Source organism: Chaetodon trifascialis, chromosome 3 (assembly GCF_039877785.1).
Source record: "Chaetodon trifascialis isolate fChaTrf1 chromosome 3, fChaTrf1.hap1, whole genome shotgun sequence".
Lineage (NCBI taxonomy): Eukaryota > Metazoa > Chordata > Actinopteri > Chaetodontiformes > Chaetodontidae > Chaetodon > Chaetodon trifascialis.
Genome location: NC_092058.1, coordinates 17,149,410 through 17,176,954, shown reverse-complemented (window position 1 = coordinate 17,176,954; position 27,545 = coordinate 17,149,410). Strand labels below are relative to the sequence as shown.

At 42.0% G+C, this 27,545-nt stretch overlaps 1 protein-coding gene across 4 annotated transcripts in view; it reads right to left on the bottom strand.

Annotated features, from left to right (window-relative positions):
* Window positions 1-780: 780 nt before the first annotated feature.
* Window positions 781-27,545, bottom strand: part of dip2bb (disco-interacting protein 2 homolog Bb) — a 38,273-nt gene continuing 11,508 nt past the window's right edge. Inside the window, exons 2-40 of one of the 4 annotated variants that reach the window (XM_070992540.1) lie at window positions 23,532-23,603; window positions 22,416-22,568; window positions 18,938-19,063; window positions 18,523-18,846; window positions 17,828-17,974; window positions 17,619-17,636; window positions 17,081-17,200; window positions 15,977-16,174; window positions 15,669-15,760; window positions 14,899-15,009; window positions 14,675-14,798; window positions 14,284-14,393; window positions 14,012-14,114; window positions 13,852-13,916; window positions 13,095-13,188; window positions 12,892-13,011; window positions 12,685-12,799; window positions 11,668-11,807; window positions 10,844-10,980; window positions 10,640-10,720; window positions 10,375-10,502; window positions 10,006-10,120; window positions 9,589-9,790; window positions 8,779-8,891; window positions 8,474-8,497; window positions 7,907-7,987; window positions 7,672-7,795; window positions 7,414-7,535; window positions 7,211-7,322; window positions 6,053-6,162; window positions 5,003-5,133; window positions 4,732-4,900; window positions 3,830-4,000; window positions 3,671-3,732; window positions 3,089-3,146; window positions 2,910-2,984; window positions 2,613-2,787; window positions 2,254-2,377; window positions 781-1,589 (exon numbers count right to left, since the gene is read on the bottom strand). In XM_070992540.1, the coding sequence (XP_070848641.1) occupies window positions 1,337-1,589; window positions 2,254-2,377; window positions 2,613-2,787; window positions 2,910-2,984; window positions 3,089-3,146; window positions 3,671-3,732; window positions 3,830-4,000; window positions 4,732-4,900; window positions 5,003-5,133; window positions 6,053-6,162; window positions 7,211-7,322; window positions 7,414-7,535; window positions 7,672-7,795; window positions 7,907-7,987; window positions 8,474-8,497; window positions 8,779-8,891; window positions 9,589-9,790; window positions 10,006-10,120; window positions 10,375-10,502; window positions 10,640-10,720; window positions 10,844-10,980; window positions 11,668-11,807; window positions 12,685-12,799; window positions 12,892-13,011; window positions 13,095-13,188; window positions 13,852-13,916; window positions 14,012-14,114; window positions 14,284-14,393; window positions 14,675-14,798; window positions 14,899-15,009; window positions 15,669-15,760; window positions 15,977-16,174; window positions 17,081-17,200; window positions 17,619-17,636; window positions 17,828-17,974; window positions 18,523-18,846; window positions 18,938-19,063; window positions 22,416-22,568; window positions 23,532-23,603 (4,799 nt within the window). In that variant the 3' untranslated portion in view covers window positions 781-1,336. The remainder of the gene's footprint in view (window positions 1,590-2,253; window positions 2,378-2,612; window positions 2,788-2,909; window positions 2,985-3,088; window positions 3,147-3,670; window positions 3,733-3,829; window positions 4,001-4,731; window positions 4,901-5,002; window positions 5,134-6,052; window positions 6,163-7,210; window positions 7,323-7,413; window positions 7,536-7,671; window positions 7,796-7,906; window positions 7,988-8,473; window positions 8,498-8,778; window positions 8,892-9,588; window positions 9,791-10,005; window positions 10,121-10,374; window positions 10,503-10,639; window positions 10,721-10,843; window positions 10,981-11,667; window positions 11,808-12,684; window positions 12,800-12,891; window positions 13,012-13,094; window positions 13,189-13,851; window positions 13,917-14,011; window positions 14,115-14,283; window positions 14,394-14,674; window positions 14,799-14,898; window positions 15,010-15,668; window positions 15,761-15,976; window positions 16,175-17,080; window positions 17,201-17,618; window positions 17,637-17,827; window positions 17,975-18,522; window positions 18,847-18,937; window positions 19,064-22,415; window positions 22,569-23,531; window positions 23,604-27,545) is intronic. The other 3 variants (XM_070992558.1, XM_070992550.1, XM_070992566.1) reach the window with 3 other exon arrangements.

Sequence of the window (27,545 nt, the reverse complement as noted above, 5' to 3'; positions counted from 1 at the left end):
TCATGATATTGGTTTAAGCCTTGTCCTTACACCTGTTTTTTTTTTTTTTTTTTCAGTGGCCGACAGGAAAAGCCCCTGGCATTAACAGTGATAGTCCTCCCAGTAAACTCTCCTCAAGCAAGAATCCTCAGAATAATATATGCTCCTGAATGATTAGTTATAATGCCACATTGTTATAATAAAATAGACAATTTTTTGAGAAAGTGCAATGTTATGTAACAATGACATTGTTAACTAACAATGCTTTAAAGTTATTAATTATTACCCTCAATTATACAGCTAATATTCCACTTCAAAAGTACTGTCAAAACTGTTAAATCTTATTTACAATCTTCTTTCTGCTACTGTTATCATCTCCCAGCTGGGTTAACGATCCAGAAACCATCAACTAAGAGAGAGTCAAGCATTTATACATTTATACAATTAAAAATATCTATACAGTAACGTACAGTATCTAAAATACAACAGGCCTTTATAGGTACAGTACAGAATATAGCCTCTTTCAACTTTTATTTTGATCCCTTTGGACATCTGTCAGGGTTTGCACTAATAATCAAAAACAAAGGAGAAAAAAAAGCCATTAATAACAGATTGATTGAAAATTAAGTAAGGAATGTATGGCTGAAGTTTTATAAGGCAGGAAATATATTGGGGGGAGGAAAGTTGTGAAAATCTATTTGGCTTCATTATTATGGGACAAAAAAAAGCTTTCTAAATAATGTACAGAGACTGAGACTGGCTATTTTTTTAATCGCTTGTTCTCTTCTGCCTTTTTTCTGCCTTCATTTATTCATTCTTGTTAGTTAGAGATGCGCATGCACTTGTGTGCGTTTATTTGAAAGCTGCATGTAAAAAGATTTCAGTTTCAGTTGTTGATCTAAGTTGGGTGGCTCTTGGAATCTGTGTAAACACACAAGGGGAAGTGTTTTAAGAGGCTTGTGGTAGGTAGGATGGTAGATAGGAGATGGATTTTCACACAAGACATTAATAGAATTAACCCCAAAAGTGGTCATGTTGCATGTGTTGTTTCGCCCTTTTCCCAAAAAAGTGCAACAGGGGCTTTTCCCCCTCTTTGCCATATGCAGAACATGTTGCTTCTGTCTCATTTGCAAAATCCTATCTAGAAAAAACAGTGAACAACTCCAAACATGGCATGTCCAATCACACACATGCAGTGGCCAAGATATGCTGGTGTCACACGGGGCTGGGTAGCAGTAGATGTGATTCATGCTTTTCCTTTTCACCATCTGCCAGGGCCACAGTCGAATGCTGGGATGATGGTGCAGGAGCATCCAGACTGGATGATGGCTAAACAAGCCGAGACCGCCACGCGCCCTCACATGTTGTAAGCGACATAGATGGGATCCAGCTGGTCAGCGAGGAAGGAGTCACGAAGGTGCATACGTTGCTTCTCTCCTCTGGAGTTGATGGGTATAACCCCGGGGTCCACAATAACCACCACACCCACGATGAGGTGGTGCTCCTCCAAGACCACGTTGGTTATCAGAGGCACCAGGTCCAGCGCATCCTGCTCTGAACCACACAGCTCCGACACCACAACCAGCAGGTTGGTCCATGTAAATACAGCACTGTGAGGGAAAGGAACAGGGTGACTGAGAATACAGTGCAATATGGAATACTCTGACATTTTGGTAAAAATGCCTCTTTGCTTTCTTGCTCAGAGTTAGATGATTGATACCACTCTCATGTTGGTATGCTAAATATGAAGCTACCCCCAGCAGACAGTTAGCGTAGCTCGCTTTAATCTGCAAAAACCAAAGTGACTAAGTGTCAAGTTGTGGTTAAAAAAACAAGATATAACATGGAAATTAATGCGCTTTCAAGGTCCAAATAGGTCTATTGTTTTACCATCATACAGAGCCACACTAGCTGTTTCCCTACTTCCAGCCTTTGTACTAAGCTAAGCAAATTGGCTGCTGGCTATAGCTTTGTGGCAACAAACAGATACGAGAGTGGTATCAATCTTCTCATATAACTCTAAACAAGAGAGCAAATAAGCTTAGGTAGGTCAAATAAAAGAGACCTGGTTCATGGTCATTGGATAAAACAAGGCAGGGATTATGCTGTGATGTCAAAAATCTTGAATGACAGCTAACAAGAAAACTGAACTTGGCACCCAGTAAGAAACAGAACAGAATTTCTGTGCTTGTTTCAGCACGACAGATAAAACACTTCAATACAGTGTAACTAATAATATGTACGTAGATACTTGTACATGAACATCATCCTCACCTCTCAGCAATACTGCGGTGAGCCCGGGACACTGAAGTTTCAATGTCGATTGGATGGTAGCGCAGCCCTCTTAGCTCCAAGGTCTCATCCAGTGAGCCCACCACAAAGAGGGCATCATGCCGATCTGAGTACAGAAACACAGGCAACATAATCCACCCAGAAAAGTATGCAGGCAAAGTAGAAGAAAAAGTGTGAGCACTTCCTTATGTGTGTGCTCAGCTCAGCTTACGTTTGAAGGTTTCATTTATTGTGTAATTATTTCTGTTTTAATATTTTTACAATCTACAATCTGTCTCATAATAAACTCATCAGGGCTGGCTAAATAAATCTAGACTTTAGCTCAGTCAGGATCTATTTACCTCCACTGGCATCCAGCAGCTCGGTCCTCTTCACAAAACCCAAGTATCCCGTCCTGGCCCATAAGGTCTGCGGGTCTCCAAAGCTGAGCTTGGTGTTGAAGTGGTTGGCCTGAAGGCTCTCCTCTCCATAGATGGTGTAGTAGCCACTGGCACTGTGAGGGCTGTTCACCCAGATCTAAGAGAGAGAAACACACACACACACACCTCAAAGCTGGTTTTCATAAAGAAGAGCGTTTTACCCCTAAGTTTGTCATGATACCAGCATGATGTCATCATAAAAGAAGAGCATCTGTTCACCTCTCCAAGATGAGAATCACCCAGGGGACCTCTGGTCTCTGGGTTTACGATTATCACCCGAACACCTGGCAGTATCTGTAGATGGAAAAAAGCGTCACACACACGTCAACATGAACCACTTCAATTTCATAATTTGTTAACTGAATTGATACCATGGGTGTGCATATGTAGCATCTCACCTTGCCAGACTCCATTAGAGGAAGACTCTGAGGTGCTCCTCTCTCCACCAGCCTCACTCTACAAAGGCCACATACATAAGCACACATATAAAATCATTCATTCATTTTTTCAAAATGAGAATTATCCATCTGAATGGATGAATGTGCTGCACTGCACATATCTACTTACACTGCTCAGGGTTTTTGGGTTCATGAGGTATACGTGTGTTTTTTCTTTTTTCACTGACGGCCTAATGACTGTTGTTTTCATGTAACACTGTCCCTGACTGATTCATCATGCAAAGCCTTTTCATTTAATGAGATTTAAGAGACACACAAGTTCACGGCAGCTTTTAGTGGAATATGATCAAATATCTTTCAAGCCTTTTTAATGCTGAATAGAAAAAAATCCCAAGAAATTAAAATATTAAATGTGAAAAAAACACAATCTACGATCGTGCATCATTCTTTACATCACATCAGTTAAGACCTAAACTCCAGATACTGTATACAGTATGCCTGACATATGCAATTTTAATTTCCTCAAATTTTCAAAGCCAGGTTTATGACACACTCTGGTTCAACTGATACACATGTTCTTACCTGTCATGGCGGAGGGACTTCATGTCCACATAAACTGTACAGGGATCAGGACCAGTGGTGCCCTGCAACACACAAAGAACAGGTACATACAGGTGCAACTGATTCTTATCTTGGGTAAGTCAATATGTACTTACATGTGAAGCCAAATTGAACATGTACCTGCAGGCAGATGGCTAGGTTAACCCTTGAACCAAAAGCAGTGCTAACAGCTCTGGACGACAGCCCAACGTCCTTAAACAGCTTGGAGAAAGAGTGTGTGAGGGCGAGGCGCGGGCGTTCTTCTGCTATCACCACGCAGCTCCGCACACACGACAGGTTCACACCACGGGCCTAAAACACACCCACACAAAATGATAAAATCCTCAAGAAATATTCTGCGTAAGAAATATTCTGCGTCTGTCATTCAGTAATGGAATAAAGTACATTTACTGAAACACATTTGAGGTATTTGTGCTTTAGTCTTTTATTTTAATGCCACTTTATACTTCTACTCTACCAAAGTACATATCAGAGTGAAACATTGTACTTTACTTAATTTAAGATTATCTGACAACTATTCTGATAATCATTTAAGTCACTTTTCATTCAAAAACATTTCATGTTCCCAGATTCTCAAATGCGAGAATTTGATGCTTTTCCTGGACAAAACAGACAATGTGAATGTGTCAATTTGGGCTCTGGGTAATTGTGACAGTATGTCTCACTAGTTTCTGAATTTTTACAAACCAATTAATCGATTAATAGAGATAATACTCAGAAGATTAACCCGTAATGAAAATAATCATTAGTTACTAACCCTAACCCAAAACAGTTCACAATGAGCTCTACCTCAACCAACTACAACTGTAAAGTCTCAGGGGACATTTTTCTGTACTGAGTACTTTTACTTTTAATAATTTAAGCACATTTTCCTTATTATACTTTTACTTAAGTAACAACTTCTTTTACTTGCAACGGAGTATTTTTATAGTGTGAAATTTGTACTTTTACTTGCGTAAAGGATCTGAATACTTCCTCCAACACCTCTGACATCCATGATTCTCTCTATATGCAGTCCTCACCTTGAGCAGCTCAGTCTGAGTACCCAGTCCTTTGGTGCAGAGCTCCATTACAGAGTAGGAGCAAAAGGTGTCTCTGATACGGTACTGACTGAGTGTGCTCAGCCACAGGGACAAGCAGCTCTCCAACTCGAAGGGAGGAATCAGGATGGACTGGTGACCTGAGTAAACACTAAAAGACAAGACATGAAGGACAAAACATTGATGAATGGACAATATGGACCAAAATGGTGGTGCATGGCGTGTGCGTCTTGTAGGTGATTGTTTACGGTACCTTGCGAGGCACCACAAGACAAAGCCCAGACCACAGTAAGGATCCAGGCAGATGGCTATTTGGCGAGAGGAGTACAGCTCACACTGCAGCTTTATGGAGCGACAAAGTGCACTGACCGCCGCGTGAGAGATCTGCAATGAGCAAAAGGACGAATTTTACAGTCAAAGTAAAGTAACATCAGACTTTCTGTCAACTAATCATTGCCAAATTCTACTTGGTGTCTTTTACATCCTACAGTAGAACGCCTTTTACAATGCAACTATGGCTCATGTCTGCATTGCGTTATATTCGCCTCAGTAAATATAATTAAGAAGAGACTCTGTATCTCTTCTATGATGGATTTCTCACTGTTTTGAACATCAGAGCAGAATAGCAGGTTTATAAAGATGTCATTGACCTGATTCTGTTGCTCTGTGTGTCAGCTCACAATTTTCCCTTCACTCATTGTGGCATGGCAAAGGTCAATAGGCATGAGGTTGAGACGGGTAATTTTCAGGCTGTTAAATAGATAATAAACTGGTCTCTCTATCACTCTTCAATGAGAACATTTCCGACTCCTGACACAATGATCACACCATGTGCCAATGTGATCATCACAAGAACAAGGAGGCGGCTGAAGACATCCGCAATTCAATATCTGTTCATCACTTAAAACACTTCTCACAGGCCATGCAGCTGTGACATTTACATTTTTTAAACCTCCAATGATTGATTGACTGAAAATGAGAGCGTTGAGAGTGAACCACAACAGTAAAGTTGCAACCAGACAGTTAAACAACGAGCTGAAACCCACTATAAACTGCGAGGAGCTGCAGATTCAAGTGATAAATGTCGGTAGGTTCATTAGTACGAGTGATGTATCCTACATTGTCACATTGTTTTCACGTTGTTATTTGATAGATTGTTATAAAATATTGATTACAGCTGCTTTAATGTGTCAAGGCCCAAAAATGAGAGAGACGGCAGGTGCATACTTTGTAGCATGTGGATACTGGATTGGGATCGAGAGCAAACTGAGCAATAATTGATGGTGAACCTCATCTGTCTCACCTTCACCCCGGTGAGCATGCCTGTAGTGGACACACTGAAGTCCAGATAAGCAATCATCTCTGCTGTGGGGGGTTTATAGATCTGTGGAGGTCGGCGGCGAGGAAGATCATCTGCACACAAGAACAGTGCATGTTTTACAAAGAACAACATAAACATTAAATTATGCTGACACATAATTACACAGCAAACATTAATTATAACCAGATTCATCTAATACCGTCAATTGTTGGTCTCATATACTGGAACTAGAATCAGATGATATTTACTGGTCATGCAACTCATTCTCAACTCAGTCATTAGGAAGAGCTTTACAGACCATAATGCCCACAGAGATATAAAAAATAATATATATAGTAAAAGGAAAATGAAATAGACATACAGTATAGCCGCAAGCAACAACCAAAAGTGCACCAACCACTTATCTATCCACAAGTTCGTCTACCCACTGAGCAATTTTGGTAATAACTGGAGCGTTGCAGAGAAATGTCCCACTTCCTGTTTGTCTTAATGCTACAAACTCTGTCACAGCAAACGGTCCACAATAACTGACACAAGTGTTTCTGACAGAACTGTGCACTTTATACACGACCATGACTTTACACTCACTACGATGACAACTACCCACAACTCATGAGCCTATTTCACTGTCTTGAATTTGAGAAAGTTAGCAACTGAAAACAATGCATGTAATCTTCATTGAAGAGCACAGTCATTTCCAACTACAGGTGCTCAGCAATAGCAGATTAATTAGGAAGACATACATATAAAATTATTTCCACTGTCATGAAACTTTGCACAGCTAAAGTGGATTTAGGTTACAAGTTAAAATGTTGATAAACCACAATTAAAGGCGACAAGTTTTCCTTATGCTGTGTTCACACTTGGTGAAGTTTTTCCTGTGAGACACAGAAGATATTTGATAAGATGTAAATAAGTGTAAATAATGTCATATGTAAATAATAAAATGAATGATGGCTGAATTCCATTTAGCTGCCTCAGGTTCGTGGTATTGGGCATGTTGGCACACTGGCATACTGTTGCACGGTGACGGCTTACTGGGACACTTGAATATAACAGAGCCATCGTAAATTTTATTATTAACACCTGTGATTTTACTACTATGACAAGTCAAAGCATCCAAGTCTTTTATTATCTTACCTGTGTCGATGATTGTTGGCCATGTTTTAATGTTCACTGAGGCAGCAGCCTCTTTGGAGCGCAGAGTCCTCATGAGATGTTGAGTGGTTAGGATACATGCAGCTTTACTGACCTGGTAACAAAACACAAGCACGATTCACCTGAATAGGAGAAGCTGCATCAAATTGTCAAAAATGAAATAAGGTGCAAAAACACATTCTTACATCAATAATCATGCGGACAGTAGGCAGCGTGGCTGCCAGGTTCTGAGGGTGTGGAGGTCTGACGTTTACGGGAACACATCCAGCATAGAGACAGCCATAAAAGGCAGCTATCAGATCAATGCCTGAGAGAAAGATGGAGGACAAAGGTGGCGTTAAAAAAACAACAAAACAGAGAAAACTTTCTATCTATGTCTCACAATAATTAATCTCAATGGGAGTAATGCTAAATGCAGACGGGAAGCCAGCGGCAGAACCCACCGGGAGGGTAGAGCAGCACTACGTTCTCCCCAGTGTTGATGCTGCCTTTCTCCATGAGCGCTGCAGCTATCTTCTCCGCCCGCTTGTGAAGCTGCACGCAGGTTGCTGTGCTCACTGCTACACCCTGAAGGCCAGGAAAAATGGGATAATGTACAGATAACATTAATCTTGTGCATTCCAGTTGAACCGGCATTGGTGATGTATTTCTCAGCGTATGAGCAGGTCAGTTTGGTACCTTGGCATTCAGAAGAACAAAGAGGACATGGTCTGGGTCTGTCTGCGCCCTCCAGTGTAGAGCCTCCGTCAAATATTGATGCTGAAATGAAAAGAAAAAATAATTAGAGGTAGGTACTGCACATCTGATGGCGTGCTTCAATAATGTGTGCACATCATTACAAACACAACCATGGAGGACGTATACAGGGAGGAGTTTTGTGCTGATGGAAGAACTTAATTCAATAGACCTAAATAAAACGAGATAAAGTGGTGCTCAGAGACTGCATACCTCAGTACACAAGTATTTCTTGCCAACATGCAAACAATTTATACCGCATTCTCTGAGCCAATCCAGCTCTTAAAATAATGAACTACTACTTAGGAGGTGAAAGTCTGCAGTAAAAAAGGGACAGCTAGCTAGGGGCTTATCTTGTAACACAGAAAAAAAAAAGAAAACTCATGCTTTTGCTCATGTCACATTTTAATACAAGCGCACAAACTAAAACCACAATACAATATAGATTAAAGCATGACAATAATAAACAGTGGTGTTGGGATGATGCAAAATGGGGGCCATAATTCTTACCATCACAGTGGGCCACATACAGAGCTACATCCACAGAGAGACAAGAGCAGAAAGAGAGAAGATTCTTTTTTACATCTATAAAAGTGAGCTGTGGCTGAGCCTGGGGCCATTGTTACACTGACAGTGGAGAGCCTTCAAACCTAACTATTTACCATTCTAGCACACTGTGGGTATTGGCTTCCTGTTGACTCTGAAGGACATGCATGTGGTTCTTTTGAAAACAGGGGTATAGTTATACAGGTTACAGGTTATGCAGAGTTAGTGGCTTGTTAAAGTAAGTGTGTTACAGTTCATGGTCCTAGTACCTTCCGGACAAGATCCTGGTCTTCGATCATGCCGAGGTCCCTGCCTGCAGCCTGTGCAATCCGCTTCCCTGCCACCAGGTTACCCACCATCACAGATGCAGGACCGACACCGACTGCAAGAGAAAAAAAGTGTGTGAGAGAGAGGTGAGTGGAAGAAAGGTAATGCTTGCAATACATCATAATTTCTAAAACACCCCTCACAAGTTAAGTTTTATCCAAGGAGACCTGAATACCTGCCAGAAAACACCACTGGCTGTAATTCTAACCTGACAGGACAGTACAAATTCTGTGAATGCTGTGAAAAACACTGAGAGATCGACACACCAAGTAGCTCCTGTTAGAAGGATTTTAATGCATTAAAATCCTACAGTGCGTCTCACTGGGCAATGGGATGTGCCCTGTGTCTTCTTTGTGTTATGTGTGTATTTATAGGTTGTTCTGTTTCGTTTGGTATTTTGTGTTTCTGCAGGTCCATATTCAATTGATTTTTGTTTGTGTGTTTGTTTTGGTGAATATTTAGACAAGTGTGTTACGTGTAGGTTGTTCTATGACATTTGCTGAACTTTGCCACAGCCGAGGCCAACATGGCAGAAATATCACTTTCCCAAATTCAGAAACTGTTTTGTGTGCATTATGTCACACTCACAACTATACTCCTAGTTCACAAAACACTTCATACTCTGACTGACTCTTGCATGCCGGACAGCACTTTCTCTCATTATCGTGGATATGGTCTGTCATTACTTGTCCCATCAGAAGAGATCTCAACATACACTTCACAAGACTGGTTTACACATATGCGTCACCTACCGGGCTGTTTCTGGCGGGGCTTGGGCAGGTTGGTGACACACGTATGGGGACACATGAGGATGTTGCAGGGGTGTAGGTTGCCATCTAAGAAGAACTGCTTGGTGTCAGAGATGTGGATGCCACCCAGCGGTGTTTTAGGTAAAGTGTTGGCCGGGACCAGAGCCAGGCAGTAGAGGCCCACCTGATGGATGCTGTCAATAGCCTGCAGGGGAAAGCAAACATCAAGACAAAGCTGGCTGACTGGTAGTCATGTTTGTAGAAAAGAAACTGACACCTTTTTTTTTTTTTTAAATGCAAAGTACACATTGCAGCGTAGTAGTATTGACACAAAATGATTTACAGTGCTTGAACCATGACAACATTTGTTATTTTTATATTTACACACAAATGTAGTATTGTACATCGTTCCACTTTTACCTGAAGTACCCGGCTCATCCACTGGAAGCTGTCCTCCTCGCTGGCATCTGGCCTCTGCTCCGCCACAATTACAACCCTCTCATCATAAAACACTGTGACTGAAAACACAGCGATCCTGAACCACACAGAAACAGACACAAACATGTTAATTATTCTGAGTGTGTGGAAGGTATTTAAAATCAAAATGCCTCATGTTGCTTATATACAACATTACATCCAGATCGTGCCTCATTGTGGACTTGCTGTGCTTCCTTTGCACCACCAGATGTCAGCAGTGATGAATTAGTAGTCATATTTGACCTCAACAGAGGAGCTCATCATCTTTCTAAAACATACTTTGTATTAGGAGGAATTTGGTGGTCTCCTCACCTCCCACGATACACGGTCTTGACTGGCTCCACGGCCAAAGCGGTGGCCACCAGGTCGTCAGCATTGTGTCTCCGCCCGCTCACCATCAGCAGACCCTCGATCTTCCCCACCACAAAGATCAGACTGCCCTGTACAGAGCGGGGGTTACACAGTGGGGTCATCATACTGTCAGTATACAGATACATTCAAGACAGAGAGGAAGATGGGATCCAGGAGGGCTCAAATTACCACAGATGCTGCGCTGTAATGGAATAGTGCTACTTACTGGACCAACAAACCCCAAGAGTCCTGACCGCACAAATGGAATCTCTCCAATGGGAACTCCATTAGCATTGACTGGTATCACCTGTACACAACGACAACCAGACAGAATATTTACCACAAAAAGAAATCAGCTTAGAATTAGCTTTTTTATTTCATGAGATTGGGCCAGCACAGGCAGGCTGTGGGTGTAACTCTGCTTTCAAACCTCAAAGGTGTTTTTGGTGACTCCAGGCAGACCGTAGTACATGTTGCCCCCAGCACGGGAGTTTACTATTATCTCTCCTATCTCATCTGTTTTACACAACTGAGGAGGACCGTCTGGCTTAACAATGCACATCAGAGCTGGAGACGCAGGAAAGTAACAGTTAGAAAAAATGAACTTCATAACTTCAGAAGTATGTTACATTTATGGAGACATCTCTCTCACATGGAAGCCAAAGGTCTACATGGCAGATGAAAAAAAAAAAAACATTCAGGAGGATTAGAGATTGTGAGATTGTGTGAGCTTTGTGATTTTAGAGTAATGGAAAGAGTTGCATTTTGTTCTGTACTGAAATGGGAGCTTCATTTTATGGTTATGTTTTATCATTAATTTACAAATTTTATTGCAAACATGAAGCCCTGAAATTCTCAACTGTTGTTGCTAGCCATTGTTACATACATGACAGTAAAAACTTCATCATCATCTATAATTCATATGTATTTTACATGTTCACCATTAAACAATTTCCAAAGTAAGTTCTTTTTCCAGGCAGCAGTTGGTTTACATTTATGAATTTAAGTGTGATATGAAAATCAACTCAACAAAGAGATTTAAGTTACTGCGGCTGAGCTATCACAGGTAATATTTAACATTTAATTTCAAAGAAAATTTCCATAACATTCATGTTCACTTCTTAGGCTTGTATTCCTGACAGTATACTGAAGGCAATAAATGCTTTTCATGTCATGATTTTCCCACAAGCACCTCTCTGTCATTAGTTTTTCATGCATTCCTCTTGACTCATTCATCTTTCCTTCTATTCTCACCTCCAGGCATGACATGTCCCACATCTTGCACAGTCAGGGCGGAGTTCTTGTCCTCTGTGTTGACCCTGATGACACCGTGGCTCAGGCCGCCCATGGAAAGAATAGCACGGGCTGGGAGCGGTGCGCCAGGGACTCCCGGTCTACACAGGAGAGAGTTTGATCAAACATGAGCATTTCCAACCATCCCATCTGCTCTCACAGTTAGCCATCTGCCCACCCACCCATGTACACCAAAACATCCGACAGACAACGGGCCCCATCTGAGACCTGGCCCAAGGCAGCGCACAGCACAGTACAAGTGTCGTTGCTGGTTTCCAACCGATGCAGTTGTCATTTTTATGCCCAGCGTCCATGTTTTGTAAGTAGCAAATGAACTTGTGCCCATCTATGCACATGGGCGTGTTGGTCTTAAAATGAGGTGTGGTGCATTGCTGGCACATTGCTATGCTGAGGCAGCAGAAAACTATTGCACCGTTGACTAACAAAAATCTGGTCTAAAGTAAATGGTGCAGTATTTTCTTCCATTTTAAAAGTTGCATTATTCAGATAGTAAGATCCTCTCTCGACTGCTTTCACCTCAGGGAGCTTTGGTGGATTAATGCTGCTCCTGTAGATGGACTGCTTGTGCATGAAGTGAAACCATTTCCTCAGCAGAAATCCATTCACTTCTCCAACTAATCAAATGTGCCATTTAAATAGCATCACGCCAGGTACAGGTGAACCTGGCTTTAACAGGGAATGGAAGATGACACTGAGTGGTTTAATTCATGTTGCACTTCAAAACACGCCTATGATTAAGTAAGACACTAAATACAACTCTTGGCAGCCGGACTATGTGCTGTTTATGGGCCTTGGATCAAAATGGAGGGCGTGAGGTTGGGAGCAAGGAGAAAATGGGGGGTAGGTGACAATAGAGACTTGGAAGAAGGAAGGGGTTTCTGTCTTATTTTGTGATTATCTATTTCACCTTATATTGTATAATGTAAAAAAAAAAGGAAACATGGGTCAGTGACATACCTGCGTATAGCTACTGTCATGGCCTCAGGGGAGGTGGCACAGGGACAGATAACCTCAGGTTTCAGGCCATGAGACTGGAACACGTTCAGGAAGGCATCACAGGAAGACACCGACCCTGGACAGCAAGAGATTCAATGTATTACATTTAATTTTTGTCTCTCAAAAGACCAATTTTCACACAAAGGCAGAAGGTCATAAAGTACTCACAGGGGTTAGCACCATCAGCAACAATCAGCATACGTAATGAAGCCAGGCTGGTGTCTCTCTGGTCCCGATGGGCCATCATGGCCCAGTGTAGATCACGGCACTTCACCAAAGCTACACGAGCTGCATAAGGATAAGAGCGACATGTTGAACAGTCAATTCTTTTATATGGCATTTCTCAAGCTAAGGAGGGCAGTGTAATTTACCTTTGTGGATATGAACCCTCTGGACCCAGGAGAGAGGACAAGCCTTCATCACTGCATAGGGAACACTGATAGTGTGTATCCTGTTCATCACAGCCTGAAAACAAACAATACCTGGTTAAGAAGCTAATACAATATAATCATTTTTTCCCATCATGACAAAAATCAACCAACCAACGAACCAACCACCAACAGAGTCTGACGATTTAAGAGCTTAGCGCTTTAACAATCAAATTACAGTTATGTTTATTGTTCCATTATAAATGCTGTAAACTGTTCATGAATTCAATAACAGAAATGACTGAAATGACATTATGTGGGTGGGACAAACGAAAAACAAAAAGGAAGCATCTCAATTCAAAGAATAAAAAAGAAACAACCCAAAACTCATGATTAAAAGAAAAGAGAGCTAAGCACAACACAAAAGTCGCAATAAACCATGGGACTTTCATCTGTCTCTTATGGCATGAGGTTTTTATGATTGGGACATTTGGTCAGTTAACCAGATACTTGATGAGAACACCAAAATCCCCTTTTGTCTTCTGTTCCGTTCTAACTCGAATCATCTAAAATCACCATGAAAGCATCATCAGGAAGCACCAAAGCAAAGAACCTACAGCAGACACATGGACGACTTTGCAATTTATTGTCACATTGCTTAATGTGCAAGAGGAGACAATGAAGAGACTGTGCGAAATCCCTTTCTCGAACTTGCCGTGTGCATTAAATCACCCACCCATGCTTACGTCCACACACTTACCGTGAGAACTCCATGCCACAGGCCCATATCCTTTTTAAAGTCCAGGACATTCACTAAAGTTTCCCCTTAATGTGGAGAAAGACAGAAGACTTAAAACAACCCTGATGATGAAGAAACCTTGAAATGATAGACCATGATGACACTCTGGGTCTTTACTCACCTTCACAGTAGTTGCATGCCTGGGTCAGTGCTTGGCAGTGGGTCAACATGGCTACTTTCGACACAGCCACACCCACCACTGTGCCCTCTTTACTTGCCTTGTACTACAGAGAGGAAACACAAGAAGATCAGTTTTCAATGTTGCTAAATTAACTTGCTATTTTATTGTGATGGAACTATGTGCTAGGTAACAACCAGTTATACAATATAGCAGTAACTGGTTAAGTAACTGTGACCTGCAGCAGCTGACAGACCAGTGAGCAACTCTGTTACCTCTATGTACGCAGGGTCAGTGTTGGCGGTGGGGATGTGTGGCTGCCAGTCTTTGGAGGGCTTGGTCAGGTATTTTGAGTCTGTCACCACCCACTTCAGTCTAGGCCAGCCTATCAGAGAAAGGCAACAGCGAAAGCAAAGTCAGCCTACATCATACTTGAAAATATCAAAAAGGGGAAATTCATCATCACCTTGTCATTAAAAAACGGGGCAGAGTATGCTGTACTCTCCCTGCATCACAACTTTGAGCACAGCCTGAAGGTGACCTGAGATTTGGCCATTATAATGTTTTACTTTCAGCAATATTTCATAAATGAGTACTTTTTTTTAATCAAGATAAATGTCTAATCATTTGAATAAACGTCAGTAATTTCAGAAGGAGCCTACTGACCTTTAAACTGCATTATTTCCCCAGTGGGTGTCTTGGGTAAACCCTTTAGACAGATCTCACTGGTCAGAGCCAGACCAACACCACAGCTACCGAGCAGAAACCCTACCTGGCTGATTCCTGCATCCTAAAACATACAAAACATTAGAACACATTTATAGCTCCACAGAAAAAAAGTACACTTCTTTACTCACAAAATGTACACGATCCTCTGCGGGTTTTCTTACCTTGCGAGATAGTGGTACTTCAATTGGTACAGGTATAACTTCAGCCAGGAGGCAGCCATAGAAGGCCACCCAGAACATCCCCGGGTCACTGTTGGGGTAAACCAGTGCCACCTACAAACACATTCATCTTTATATTTATGACTGTTTTACATTAGATATGAAACAAGAAATATGTCTTCATGGACACTGGTACATACTGATTGTAAAATGTTTTGCAATAACAGTTACAAGACTACAAGTCTACAGCCATGCCAGCAGGTCTGTGAAGCTGTACTTTAAGCTAAATGGTAACATTAGCATAGTAACATGCACAATCACAATGCTAACATGCTGTTGTATGTTTAGTAGGTATATTAACATGTTCACCATCCCAGTTTAGCGCTTTAACATGCTAACACTTGCTGATTAGCACTAAACACAAAGAGCAGCTATCATGGCAATTCTCATTGTTGAGATAAATATCAAATCAAATCAAACTTCATTTCTTCTGATAGTCAAATCTGGGTTGATTTCTACCTTTCACTAAGTCAAACATCAGCAACAATAAATCACTCCAGAGCCACAGTGGCTTCAGTGTTCAGTGCACAAAGGGCACATCAACGGTTACAAATATACAGTTTTAAATCTAATGGCTGCAGCAGGGCTTTGCTGCAAATAGAGCAAAGTGTTGCATTCCTCTGTATTCAACGAATGAGCGAGGATGACACTACCCTTTTCTATATGTTTGTTGTGTGTCTATCTGTCTCCTGTGAGCGTGTCAGCTCTCTCACCCGGTCTCCAGGTTTGAGGATTTGCTCATTCTTGTTGCCCAGCTTGTTCAGGAGAGTGTACGCCAGCTTCACACTGCGACTCCACAGTTTCCCTAACAGACAGAAGGTGGAGCGGGGAGGAGGGAGTTAGGAGTGCACATTATATGTCTTACCCCTGCCAAAAAATCTCATGTCACCGAGTTCACACATCTGTCTATTGTCTAAATGAACTCCTGAACTCGTAACATCCAGCATTTGTATGTTACTGATTTGATTTGACTTTGAACTTCTTTCCAGCCTTTCTGCACATCAGTAGTCTGGTGTCTTACCATAAGTCAGCGTGTAGAGTGGTTTGCCCGTGATGTCAAGAGCAGTGAGTGCGGGACTCTTTCCCTGAGTGGCCCCCCAACGGGCCAATGCTGCCTGCAAGGCCGGGGGCCAGTTACTGACCACTCCCAAAGGCTCCCCTTTTACTGGGATGATCTGACGGCCCTCCGGCCTTGGGGTGTTGGGGTCTGGCTGGGGCACTGTGTGAGAGAGAGAGGAGATAAAAAGCAGTCCAGTCATTATTGCTGGTGTACACTGTACTTAGGTTTCACTGATTAAACCTCTTGATTGGTTTTTCCATTCCTGTGTCTTCTCTAATCTGTCTTCTTCGCGCAAAGACTTTTACTGTAAACAAAATTTCTTATTTTAAATTGTAACTTTGATCCCAAGATACAAAATATCTAACTAAATATGTTTACCACTCTGTAATAAGGCACCATTTATTGGTTGTGATTGAATCCTTTTTCAATGAATAATAAGTAATTTACTCATGTTTTTAGATCAGTTACAAGCCATTCATAAGAAAAAATTTTGGGTTGCCAGGTTGTGAGAAATGCCTGGTTGGACGTTCTTCTACTTACCTGGTCCACAATCTATATGTTAATGAAAACAAAATAAATACTCTTTATTAATGACTTACTAAAATGTGTAACTTAGGAGTCGATGGCCTATTAGGGAGCCATTAATATTTAGTAATACCTTACAGTTATAACTGCTCTGTTTTCACAAAATGTAAACTTATTAATGGCTCAACTAAACTACAAAGCATTGGTAAATGATGTATTAAGTATTAATGAAGCCAATAATTTAAATATATAAATGGTAATGTATGTTTTGAATATAGAGAAATCTGTAAATATGATCAATATGTGTAAGTAATTCAAAAAACAGTTTTTTGTATTGATTTAAAGGTGTAGTGTTTAAAAATAGTATCCTTTGAAAATGTAATAGTGAAGCAGGCATGCAAGCTGGGAGAAGAGGGAAAGGGAAGTAAACAACTGGAAAGTGTGTTTGTTTAACTTTACCCAATAAATCTAAAGTTGAAAGAAATAGCATCTTTGTATATGATGTAGTATAGTTTAAGCGCGTTTCATAAAGCTGCAAACCTTCTACGATCTCCTCTGCATCGTCGGTGAAGAACTCGCTGAGCGGGGGCCTCTTGGGCCTCTTCAGGGTGTTGAGCAGCTGCTGGATCTTTGTCGACACTCTGCTGCTTACAGGAACTCCTACAAGCAGGATGAAGGTGGAGAGGGGCGGTGCCAAGACAAACATACAGTCAAACACACAACGTGGCTCATCTGTAGCACTACATGTTTAAACTTCTGACCATCTAACAGTCTGCTGCTCTTCTTCCCATCACACAAGACATGGTGTTTTTAGTGAAGATTCAAAATTCAGTGAAATATCTTTTGGGATTGAAAAGCAGCAAAGGTAGGTGGCAACAACACAAGGAAAACACAGTGAGAACTGGGGTAAAAGTTGTTTTTTCTTGGTTTGGGATCACACGTGAGGATTCATTCTGTGCGTGATGTTGTCTTCGTTGCGATTATTTCTATAATCATCCATTACAAACAGGAGGGAGAGTAAGGGTACAACAGCAGACACAGAAGGCTACGGACATTATACATTAAGGAGTTTCCTTACTCTGGATATTACCTCTTCCTATCAGCCAGTCAAATAAACATGTGACAGGGTTGAGAAAGATCAAGAAGAAAAAAGAAAGCAGTAAAGCCTGATTAATGATATTTCATAATGACACTTATGTTGAAGAGACAAGAATCTGTGAGAGGAGTCAGACAGAGGCTCCCGCACAGGCACAGGCAAATAAAAGTGTTATGTGGTGTCGTCACTACCGTCTGCAGTCTCCATCATGCTTGAGCGGCTCTGCCCGCGGCTCATCCCTTGGACCACAGTGTTGGATGGCAGGTCCACCCGCGGGCCCCTAGACGGAGGGGCCACAGCTGTCACATCTGGAGGGGGGGCGCTGTTCTCTGACGGAGCTGCAGGTGAAGCAAGGAAAGACAGTCCGAATGAAGCTTTGTTTGTTGTTGTTGTTTGTAAGCAGATGTTTTCATCTTCAAGGTTATATGTTGCTTATAAACGCTAAATGTTGGGGACTATGGTTAAGCTTTAGATTTTGGATTTCTGTTTTGTATTTTTTTTTTCTTTTTCTTTTTTTAAATATATATATAATAACTACTATATATACACACACAACCACACACACACATATAAAATGACTACCACAGCTAACACAGGGGGTTCAGATAAAGCATGACATACACTTACATACACTTTCTGAAAGTCTTGTTATTATTTCATGAACATGTAAATGTAAGTTTTCCAAAATGCTGTACTGTTCTTTGTCATAAACTATGATACAAAACGTTAAGCTTTTGTTAAAAAAAAAAAAAAAAAAAAAATCACACCAATAGGCACCAGAATATGTGGTTATTTCCTGTAATAATTTTAAGAATTTGTCCATTTTGGTCAAACCTAATAAACCTAATTACAGTAGTGGCGTCACCAAATCAGGGGAGTGCCTCACCAATGTGACTGTGAGCCAGCATTTCAGTCACAGCTGCAGTGTGGGGACGCTCATGGTGCTGGTGCTGTGGTTGGTAGTGAGGCTGGTACAGAGGCTGGTACTGCGGCTTGTACTGGGGCTGAGGCTGAGGCTGGCTCTGAGGCTGTGGCTTGGCCTCTCCATGGGACAGGGTGGAGGAGGCCGAGGAGGAGGTGGAGGAGCCCTGAACGGTGCGGTTGATCCAAGAGTCTGGGCTCTGCAGGTTTGGATTGACCACAGGCGGAGGGCCAACCACTGATGACTGCCTGCGCACAGACGTCTCATCTTCAGAGCCTGATGAGGAGTCTGAGCAAGAGAGAACACAGTATGAGTTACCAAACTCTGGATCCTCCAGGCTGAAGGTCAGTCTGTAAGACTGCCCTTCTTACTCTTCTACCTGGTGGTGTGCGGGTTTCAATTGGAGATTGCACATAAGTGGAGCGTCGCTTGGTAGGCATGGGCAGTGCCATCTTCTCCTCTTTATGTTTAGCCAGGGCAGCTTGTACTGCCTCAGTATGGATATCTGCAGAGACAGAAAACAATACAGTTTGAGTTAGGAATCGCTGCTTGATCCTAGCAGCTCTGGACCTGATTCAATGCAACGACACAATAAAAGAAACAACAGCTTTTTAAACTGACTCATCAAGAGGCCACTTGCCCACAACACACAGTCACACTCTTTTTTTCCATACTGAGAGATTTTTGCATCTTTAGTTGTTTGTGTGATGTGACTGAGATCTAAACTGCTGCGCTTTTTCTTTCTTTGTATATTGGCTCATTTGATTACTTTAAAATTGCTTCCTTTCTCTAACTGCTGCTTTGATATTATTTCGTTTTCATTTTTTAATTGTGATATGAGTCCTATAGATCAGTGGGTCCCAACCAAGGAGATCTCCCTCCAAAATCCCCTCCTCCAAAATACAGTGTGGAAGATCACAAGAGAGATTAACTGGACAGAAAAGAATAAAATTAAACATCTGCACATCATAATTGTTTATTTTTGCTAAAAAGATTATCACAACTAAACAAAGCGAGAGGGAAAAAAATCACTGCTTTGCTCTCAGCTCACACACACACACTCACCCTGCAACAGCCTGAAGCAAAACATCACTTTTTTTTTTATGTTTGGTAACCACTGATTCATTCATTTCCACTAATGTTTGACAGCAGCATTTTAGTCAGCAAGGCTTAGTTAAAGAAGAAACAACATATTAAAATGTTAAGAAAGTCACAAGAAAATCCTCAGAGGATGACTGTGTTTTCCCATGGAAACAGGAAACCACGACGGGAGTGAATTAGCCCACGCACATGCCTACACACATATACATGGTAATAAATGCAGAGATACTTTCACTTGATGACACCCACAGGCGCATTAAACACAACCACGTGAACAGCCGCACATTCAGGCTATGTAACAAAGCGTGCTCAACAAAAGCCCACTCACTGACAAATCACATCTATTAACTCAGGGGACACAATTCCCATTCAAACATCAACACATTCAAATAAATCATGGAGCACAGCTCGTTACACAGCAGCAGTGGGGACCATAATTACATAACTGGCATTCTGCTGAACAGATTGCTCTGGGCTAAATCATCTTCTCTCATAATGTGCATCCTCCACCCTCACACAGGGGCGTCTGGAGAGGCTGACTCCTCACACGTCTGGGAGGATGAGGGCTGTCTCCGTGACGATAAGCACAGTGAGGTGTTTGGAGGTTAGCGAGTTTTATACCAGGTCCAATAAACACGGAGATGTATGTGCGGGGGGCTAGAGGCCTTAAATCGGCATTTTCTTTCATACGTGCTTTTTTGAATCATAGGAATCATTTTGAAGAATGTACATGTGTAACTGTAGAGACAGCAGCCTCACAGGACCCGGTCAACACTGTACTTTGTTGAAGGCAGGTTTTAAGAGGAGTAATAACTGGAGGAAGCTCGAGGAGACGAGAGGCAATAAAATTAAGGTTGTTCTGCACTTTCTCTGCAGTCCATAAAATGATAAGTGCTTTAATTTCTTCCATTTCCCATTGCTGCAGTGTGTTGTCCTTTCTTCTTGTTATTTGTTTTTTAATGGCTCTCTTTTAAAACTGGATTTCCATTTTTTAATCATGCTAGCAGCGTTTTTGTATTTCTGGTTTGCAGAGGATGGATCTTACAGACTTTGGTGACCTCTCCCTCACGTCTGTAACATTTGACCATGAGGTCAAATTTGGAATTTGTCCCATTATTTGGTGCAATCATGCAAAACTAATGAAATTCTCATCAATCACAGCTGTACTCATGTTGATGGTGCCAATGAGCAAATGTTAGCATGCTAAAATGCTTAACCATATATTCAGGCTGGTGATAAGCTCAGACTGTACACATGGCAAACTTTAAATCTATTCAACATCAGCATGTTAGCAATGTCGTCAGTATTAGCACTTAGCTCAAACTGCCACTATGTCTAAGCACAGCCTCACAGAAAAAATATAGTAGGTACACTACCTTTTGATAAAAATACCACAATGCAATCCATCACCTCTGATAGAGGTGGACACTACCCTACGGATAGCTGAAGTGCAGGGGGTAAAGCTATATTCAGTCCATTTACCATTTACTATACTTGTAAAAACGGTGATCATTCATGTCTGAAATCTCAATTTACTGCTCACTACACAGTGAACTACTGATTGTGTTCGTGAATGAGTGAGTAATGGAGGGGTATATGACAGTCTTCCTGCTCCCTTTGAAAACAGCCTAGTCAAAATGGTGCTGTATCAGGGCACAGTGTTACTCTTGAACTGCACTATACTGAGAACAGAGTAAAATGGATTGCACACTCTGCATATGGCAAAGGGCTCGTCATCCCACTTGTCCTTGGCTCTATGTTCTTTCGTCTCTTTAAGCCTGTCAGTCCTACAAAACTTGTATTGTATGCTGCACTGCTTTGCCTCAGCCACTGCATTTTCCACTCATTCCTCGTCCATTTCTCAATATATATTGCACCAATCTCAATTTATGCCTTTATCTTTCGAGCTCTAATCCTCTCTGTGCTGAATCCTCCTTCACAATCTCCTTCTGAATCTTTCAATCAGATAAAAAATATCCTGTCACTGGCCAGATTTTCTATGACAACGACGCATTTTCAAACAACCGCCAGACTTCAGCCTAACAGACGGACTTTAGATGAGTCAGCCTGGTATTTAGCATGCCGGAGTGTGAGGGTGTTTCATCTAAAAGGGAAAGATTGTTGAAAAGGCAAGACGGAAGAGAGAATTAAGAAAACAGACAGGAGGGTGTGGGCCGGTCTGGAGGGAGGAAGCTTTTACACTCTAAAATCCTCCTCACATGCTCTGTGCTCTTTCACCTCTACTCTACTGCTCTGTTTTCCTTCATCCTCGCCAGCGTCAGGTTTTCCCCTCCAGCTCAGTGCTCCCCTGTTCTCCTCACAGCCTCCCCACACATAGCCAGGCAGTGACATCACTCTGCTTTCACAGAATGGGGGTCCCCAGCTGCAGGGTTGCACTGTCGTCTGTCTCTCTAAGCCCCTCACACACACACACACGCACGCACGCACGCACGCACGCACGCACGCACGCACGCACGCACGCACACACACACACACACACACACACACACACACACACGCATACATGCACACACAAGCTCTTCTTTAATTGGTCCCTTTGAAACAGCACAGTGCTGAGCTTAAAAACAGGCTGGCTCGACAAGTGAAGCTAATGTAGGCTAATCTGAGTAATGCAAAGTTAGAGGAAACTGTATATGTCCTCAGTGACTGGTGCATCAGAGGTGTTTCACAATGAAGATGAATGTAGTTTCTCCCCTGACATCAGAGGGTTTTGTTTTTGATGTTGGAGTCCTGACCTGATCTGTAGCGATCATCCCTGGTTCCTCCACTGCGATGTGTTCTGCGGGAGCGGCGGTCTCGGTAACGGGACGAACTGGAAGGGGGAGGGGCATGGCTAGAGGAGGAACTGGGAGCGGGAGGCTGCGCATCATTCTGACAGGGTGGCTCCACTGTCAAGTACATAAACAATAAACACGTATTAATAAAAAACACATGCTTATTGTCTAGCTTCTCAGATAGTGTCAGCTCAGTCGCTGCCTCAATGGAAATAAAAATCTGAAATGATATAGTGAACTGAGGAACGCCTTGATTTGAATTATTATGAAACTTTAACTGTTATTTAGGCTGTGCTGCACATGCATTTTTCTTTTTAACTTTCCTGTTACAGTTTGGTATATATTTTCTTTTTCTTTCCCATATTAACCTGAAGAACCAAAAGTGGTTTAATTAGCGTATGACAATATCTCAACATCATATTCTATTACAATCTGTGTTTGTGCCTTGATAAATCTAAAAACAAGCTAGTAGGCCTGCATTTACACTCCAGCTACATCAGGTCACAGCTCAGGGTGATGCAAACCAATCCTCTCGACTAACAGATGAAATCTGCTGGTAGATTCATTTCACAGCCGCCAACAATTTGTCATTGTTTTCGTTCCTCCGTCAGTGTGATGTGGTGATATTAGCAGAGAGCAGGTACCACAGGGAGGCGAGACTGTGCATTATCAGGTCTTAACGTACAATACCAATGCCATTTACAGTACAGAAACAGCCATTTACAGAACATGCGCTGTAGTCTACGTCTTATTTACATTTCATTCATATACTCTGCAAGGCAGTGATGTTTTTAACATTTGGTGAGTCATTAAATACAACATTTCCAGTGTGAGACCCAGTTTGAAATAACCCGTTATAAAAAGATACAGTTTAAGTGACAGGAGCAGAGCACTGATTCACTGATCACTGATCATGCCAATAAGACTGAACGTCATACCAGATAAAAGAAACCACATTTCCCTTTAAGTACGTTTAAACATGACATTTTCTTTTGTGTATGAGCAGAGGTTACAACAACAGAGACAGGCGAGGCACAGTTATGTTTACCCAGGAAAAAGGGAGTGACGGGTTTTTACCTGGAGTCTGGATGATGTATGGAGCCAAGAGTTTGGTCCTTTTCTTCTCATAGCCCTTCTGTGTAATGTCACCTGTCAAAGATCACAGAGAAACGAGTGACTTGACTTACAGACTGGGTAAAGTCGAATCAACTTAGGATTAAAATAAACTTCACTTCATTCACACTGTCAACATTTTAGAGTAGTCTACTTTCATTCTGCATTACATAAGACATATCTGAATTTCTCTATCCTTGATAAAATGTGTAAAAAAAATAACCATTAAAAAAAACTTCATAGTTTGATAATAGACTGAACCCTTTTGGACTGATATACATTCTCTGATATGTCTGACTGTGGTCTATGACCACCTGTTCAAACACAAGAATGGTGCTACAGCAGAAAGGAGAGAGACAGGTAAAGAAAAAAAAAACTTTATAAAGGAGAAGATGGAAACACAGATGGATGCACACAGTGTGACGGTAATCTCCAGAGATAGCTGAGGGTGTCAAAGATGTGGCTCAGTTCCAGCCTCAAGTACGGCACGAAAGCACAAACAAAGCAGGACTAAATACGGAAACGTATGGAAGCGTGGGCAAGAGAAGGGATGATTCACCAACAGAAAACAGAGAGGCGTGAAAGCTGAGGAGAAGAAAGGTGGGAGACGCACAGAGATAAAACGGGACCGTCGAAAGCACAGAGGAGGACGTGGTGATGGAGTTAAGAAGAGATATATGATAGATGACAGAGGTGAGTGATGGTGCATCCGGAGGAATCTCAAGTCACAAGCGGTACAAGAGCAGAATGTCCCTTGGACACCCCCTCCAATCCCCCCTGCTGACAGCCCATCTGCATCTTCCTCCACCCCACCAGACACAACACAGGCCGACTGAGCTTTACGCTGGCCCTGAAGCCACGCAGTGACTCTGCCAAACTCCTCTGCGGGCAAAGCTGTCAGATTTTCAGACAAGTACTAAAAATCCATCTGGAGAGCCTGCACTCACTTTTCTACTGTGTTGAGCAGCGATGATTCATTCAGTATGTCCACCAATGGCTGCCCTAGCTGCTCTCAAACCTCAACTTGTCAAGTAATTTTTATTTCTACAGTCAAATATCACAAATAACAATTTGCCTCAAGGGGCTTTACAATCTGTACAACAGGCAACACACTCTGTCCTTAGACCCTTGACTCAAATGAGGAAAAAGCTCACACAACAAAACCCTTCTAACAGGGAAAAAAGTGGAAGAAACCCCTGAAAGAGCAGCAGAGGAGGAGTCCCCTCTCCCAGGACAGACAGACATGCAAGAGATACCATGTGTCCACAATAGAGTCACAACAGAAATAATAGTATATATAATTATTATGATAAATTAGTGACCGTAAAACATAAGTGAAAAAGATGAATCCAGGAGGACAACTCTCAGTCTTCATGATGAAGAATGTCTCAATGTTTTGATGCATGAGAATAAGGGAGTCCTGCGTATAAAGTCGAAACAGAAAACTAAATACGTCTGCCACTGTGTGCGTAATAACCCTATTGGCCAGTCTGACAGGTGATCTCATTGTGTGCACAGCAGTGACTCTTCAGTTGTACCATTTCCTGGAGCTCCCAGAGTTAATCCCTGATTACAAATTAGGCTTCTGAAACGCACACTGATGAAAGATTGAAGATGCCACTGATGTCATCTCTTCCCAGTTGCACCACAGAGGACAATAGAGATTAGATAAAGGCTTCCTGGCTTACTGACACAGGTGAACAACCAGTTCTGATAAAATGATCCCCTGTTCTCAGTTTGCTGGCAACACTGCAGCATTGCTGCAGTGATAAGGCAGGAAACTAAAGCGCTCAATCTCATCTTTCCAACAGTGATAAGGAGTCCTTAAAGTGCTCAGAAAAATGAGAATTTTATCAGCTGCACGACAACTTGGCAAACTCCATCTGTAGAGGAAGATGTTGTGGTTTGATTGAAAGCCAGAGAACGACTAATGGGCCTTGTGGTGTTAACTGCAGTTTCCAAGGTCAAGAGTGAACTTTCAATCTTTATCGGAGATTAAACATAAAACTGAAAACACACAATATGTCTGCAATACCATCTTATTGTACAACTACAGCGAGTACAATATATGGGAAATTTGAACCAGTAATTCAGTCTCTAAACTGTGGACGCGTTTTATTTCTTCCTCCAAATAAATCTGGCTAACCTTGGAGTTTTTTTAAAACCTGCATGACTCTTTTACCAATCATGTTTCTTACCCTGTCGTATCCCTTCTTAGCAATGTTGTGCTCCTAAACTTTGGGAATTGGGGTCAGTGAGTAGAATTTCATTATTACTCATAGGAATGATGGTCAAAACTAGAATTATCCCTAAATATGAACGTGGGTATTCAATATACACCAGATGGCAAATACATGCCTTCAAAATAATCAAATTGATGTCCAAAGTACTGTAACTGTGTTACACGACTATCACTACATCAGACAAACTCTTCACACATCACACGCAATTCATTTTGTTAGTTTGTAGTACAGTGTGCTTAGAATCAATCAAATGATAACATGATAATGATCATTACTAAGCCAATACACAGATCAAACTCTACACTTAAGCGCTGATCGATAATCTAAGTGTTAATTATAACACCTTCACATCTATCCGTTGTTCAGCAACAACAACCCGGCAATATTTCAGCAAGTTGCACATCTACTCAGTTTAACCACCAGACGGCTGACACACTACAGACGAGCTGACAGATATGAGAGTGCTCATGTTTGGAGGATGATGCTTGAGAGCCCACTCCAACACAATACCTACTCTGGGACTGGCACTCTCTTTTTTTCTGAGGAAAAATGGAAGAAAAGCAAACACTTCCATAAGTAATGCATGAACGGTACAGTTGGTCTCGCTCTGTCACATGATTTATTTTTAGCTCATGTGAACAGGCAGTTTCTCTGCAGAAAGACACGGAGGGGGAGAGAGAGAGAGAGAGAGAGAGAGAGAGAGAGAGAGAGAGAGAGAGACAGACAGAGAGAGAGAGAGACAGAGAGCAAGGGAGAGAGAGAAAAGCAAGAGAGAGTACGAGAGAGATGGTCGTGGGGGAGGGGGCTGGCGTGGTATTACATGAAAAAAGTAATCACTCCTCCATCTGGATAATTTGAAATTCATCTGTTTTTTTTTTAAGGGTCGCATTTCCAGCGTAAGGCTCCAGCAGTGGAAGCTGAAGAGTTAAAACTGCAATGGACTGCATCCCATCAGTGTACTACATGTGGACAGAGCTGTATTATATCAGACAGGAAATGAAAATGCGGTGAAATTGGCAAACTGGTACATGAAAAATGAGCGAATCTGTGATACTTTCTTTTTTTTGTTATTCAGTGTACTTGGAGCACCCTGAGCTGCATCTTGCCCATAAACCTTCTTCTTTTGCTGTCACTTCTTTTCAAACCTAAGCCGAGAATCTGTTCTAGTCTGCCCACAACTTGATCTCAAACAGTCAAAGGGATCTGTTTAAGAGGCAGAGCACAGCTCCGCTGAGGTGATGGGGGCCTCACTTGTTAACCCACTTTCTCATGGTGACCCACTCATGTCTGTCCTAATGGCGGAGGTCACAATCAAACCACTCCAGCGACGAGCATAACAGTTGAGCTTTGCATGAAGCTGCCGCAGCTCTCCTCTTTCATCTCCATTTGATAATTGCACTGGTGAAGAGGACTCATGCATTCACCTCAGAACGTATATGCTTTATTTCTCCACAATCTTGAGAGAGAAACATCAAAGCTGCGCCTTCTTTCAGTACCCGTACACTCCCGCACTGGCTAGCCTCGGATTATTTGAATTGCAGCGAGACTGCTCTCTCCTTCTACCCCACAGGCACTCTGTCTGAATAGTAATTAGCTCTCGACCTCTATTCTCTCTCCCTGCTTTCTCCTCTCCCTCATCACATTGAACCCAGTTGCTTTCTCAGGATAACTCTCCAGAAACCTGTCAACACATGCTCACCCAAAAAGATCCAAATACATTCGAGTATTACAGCGA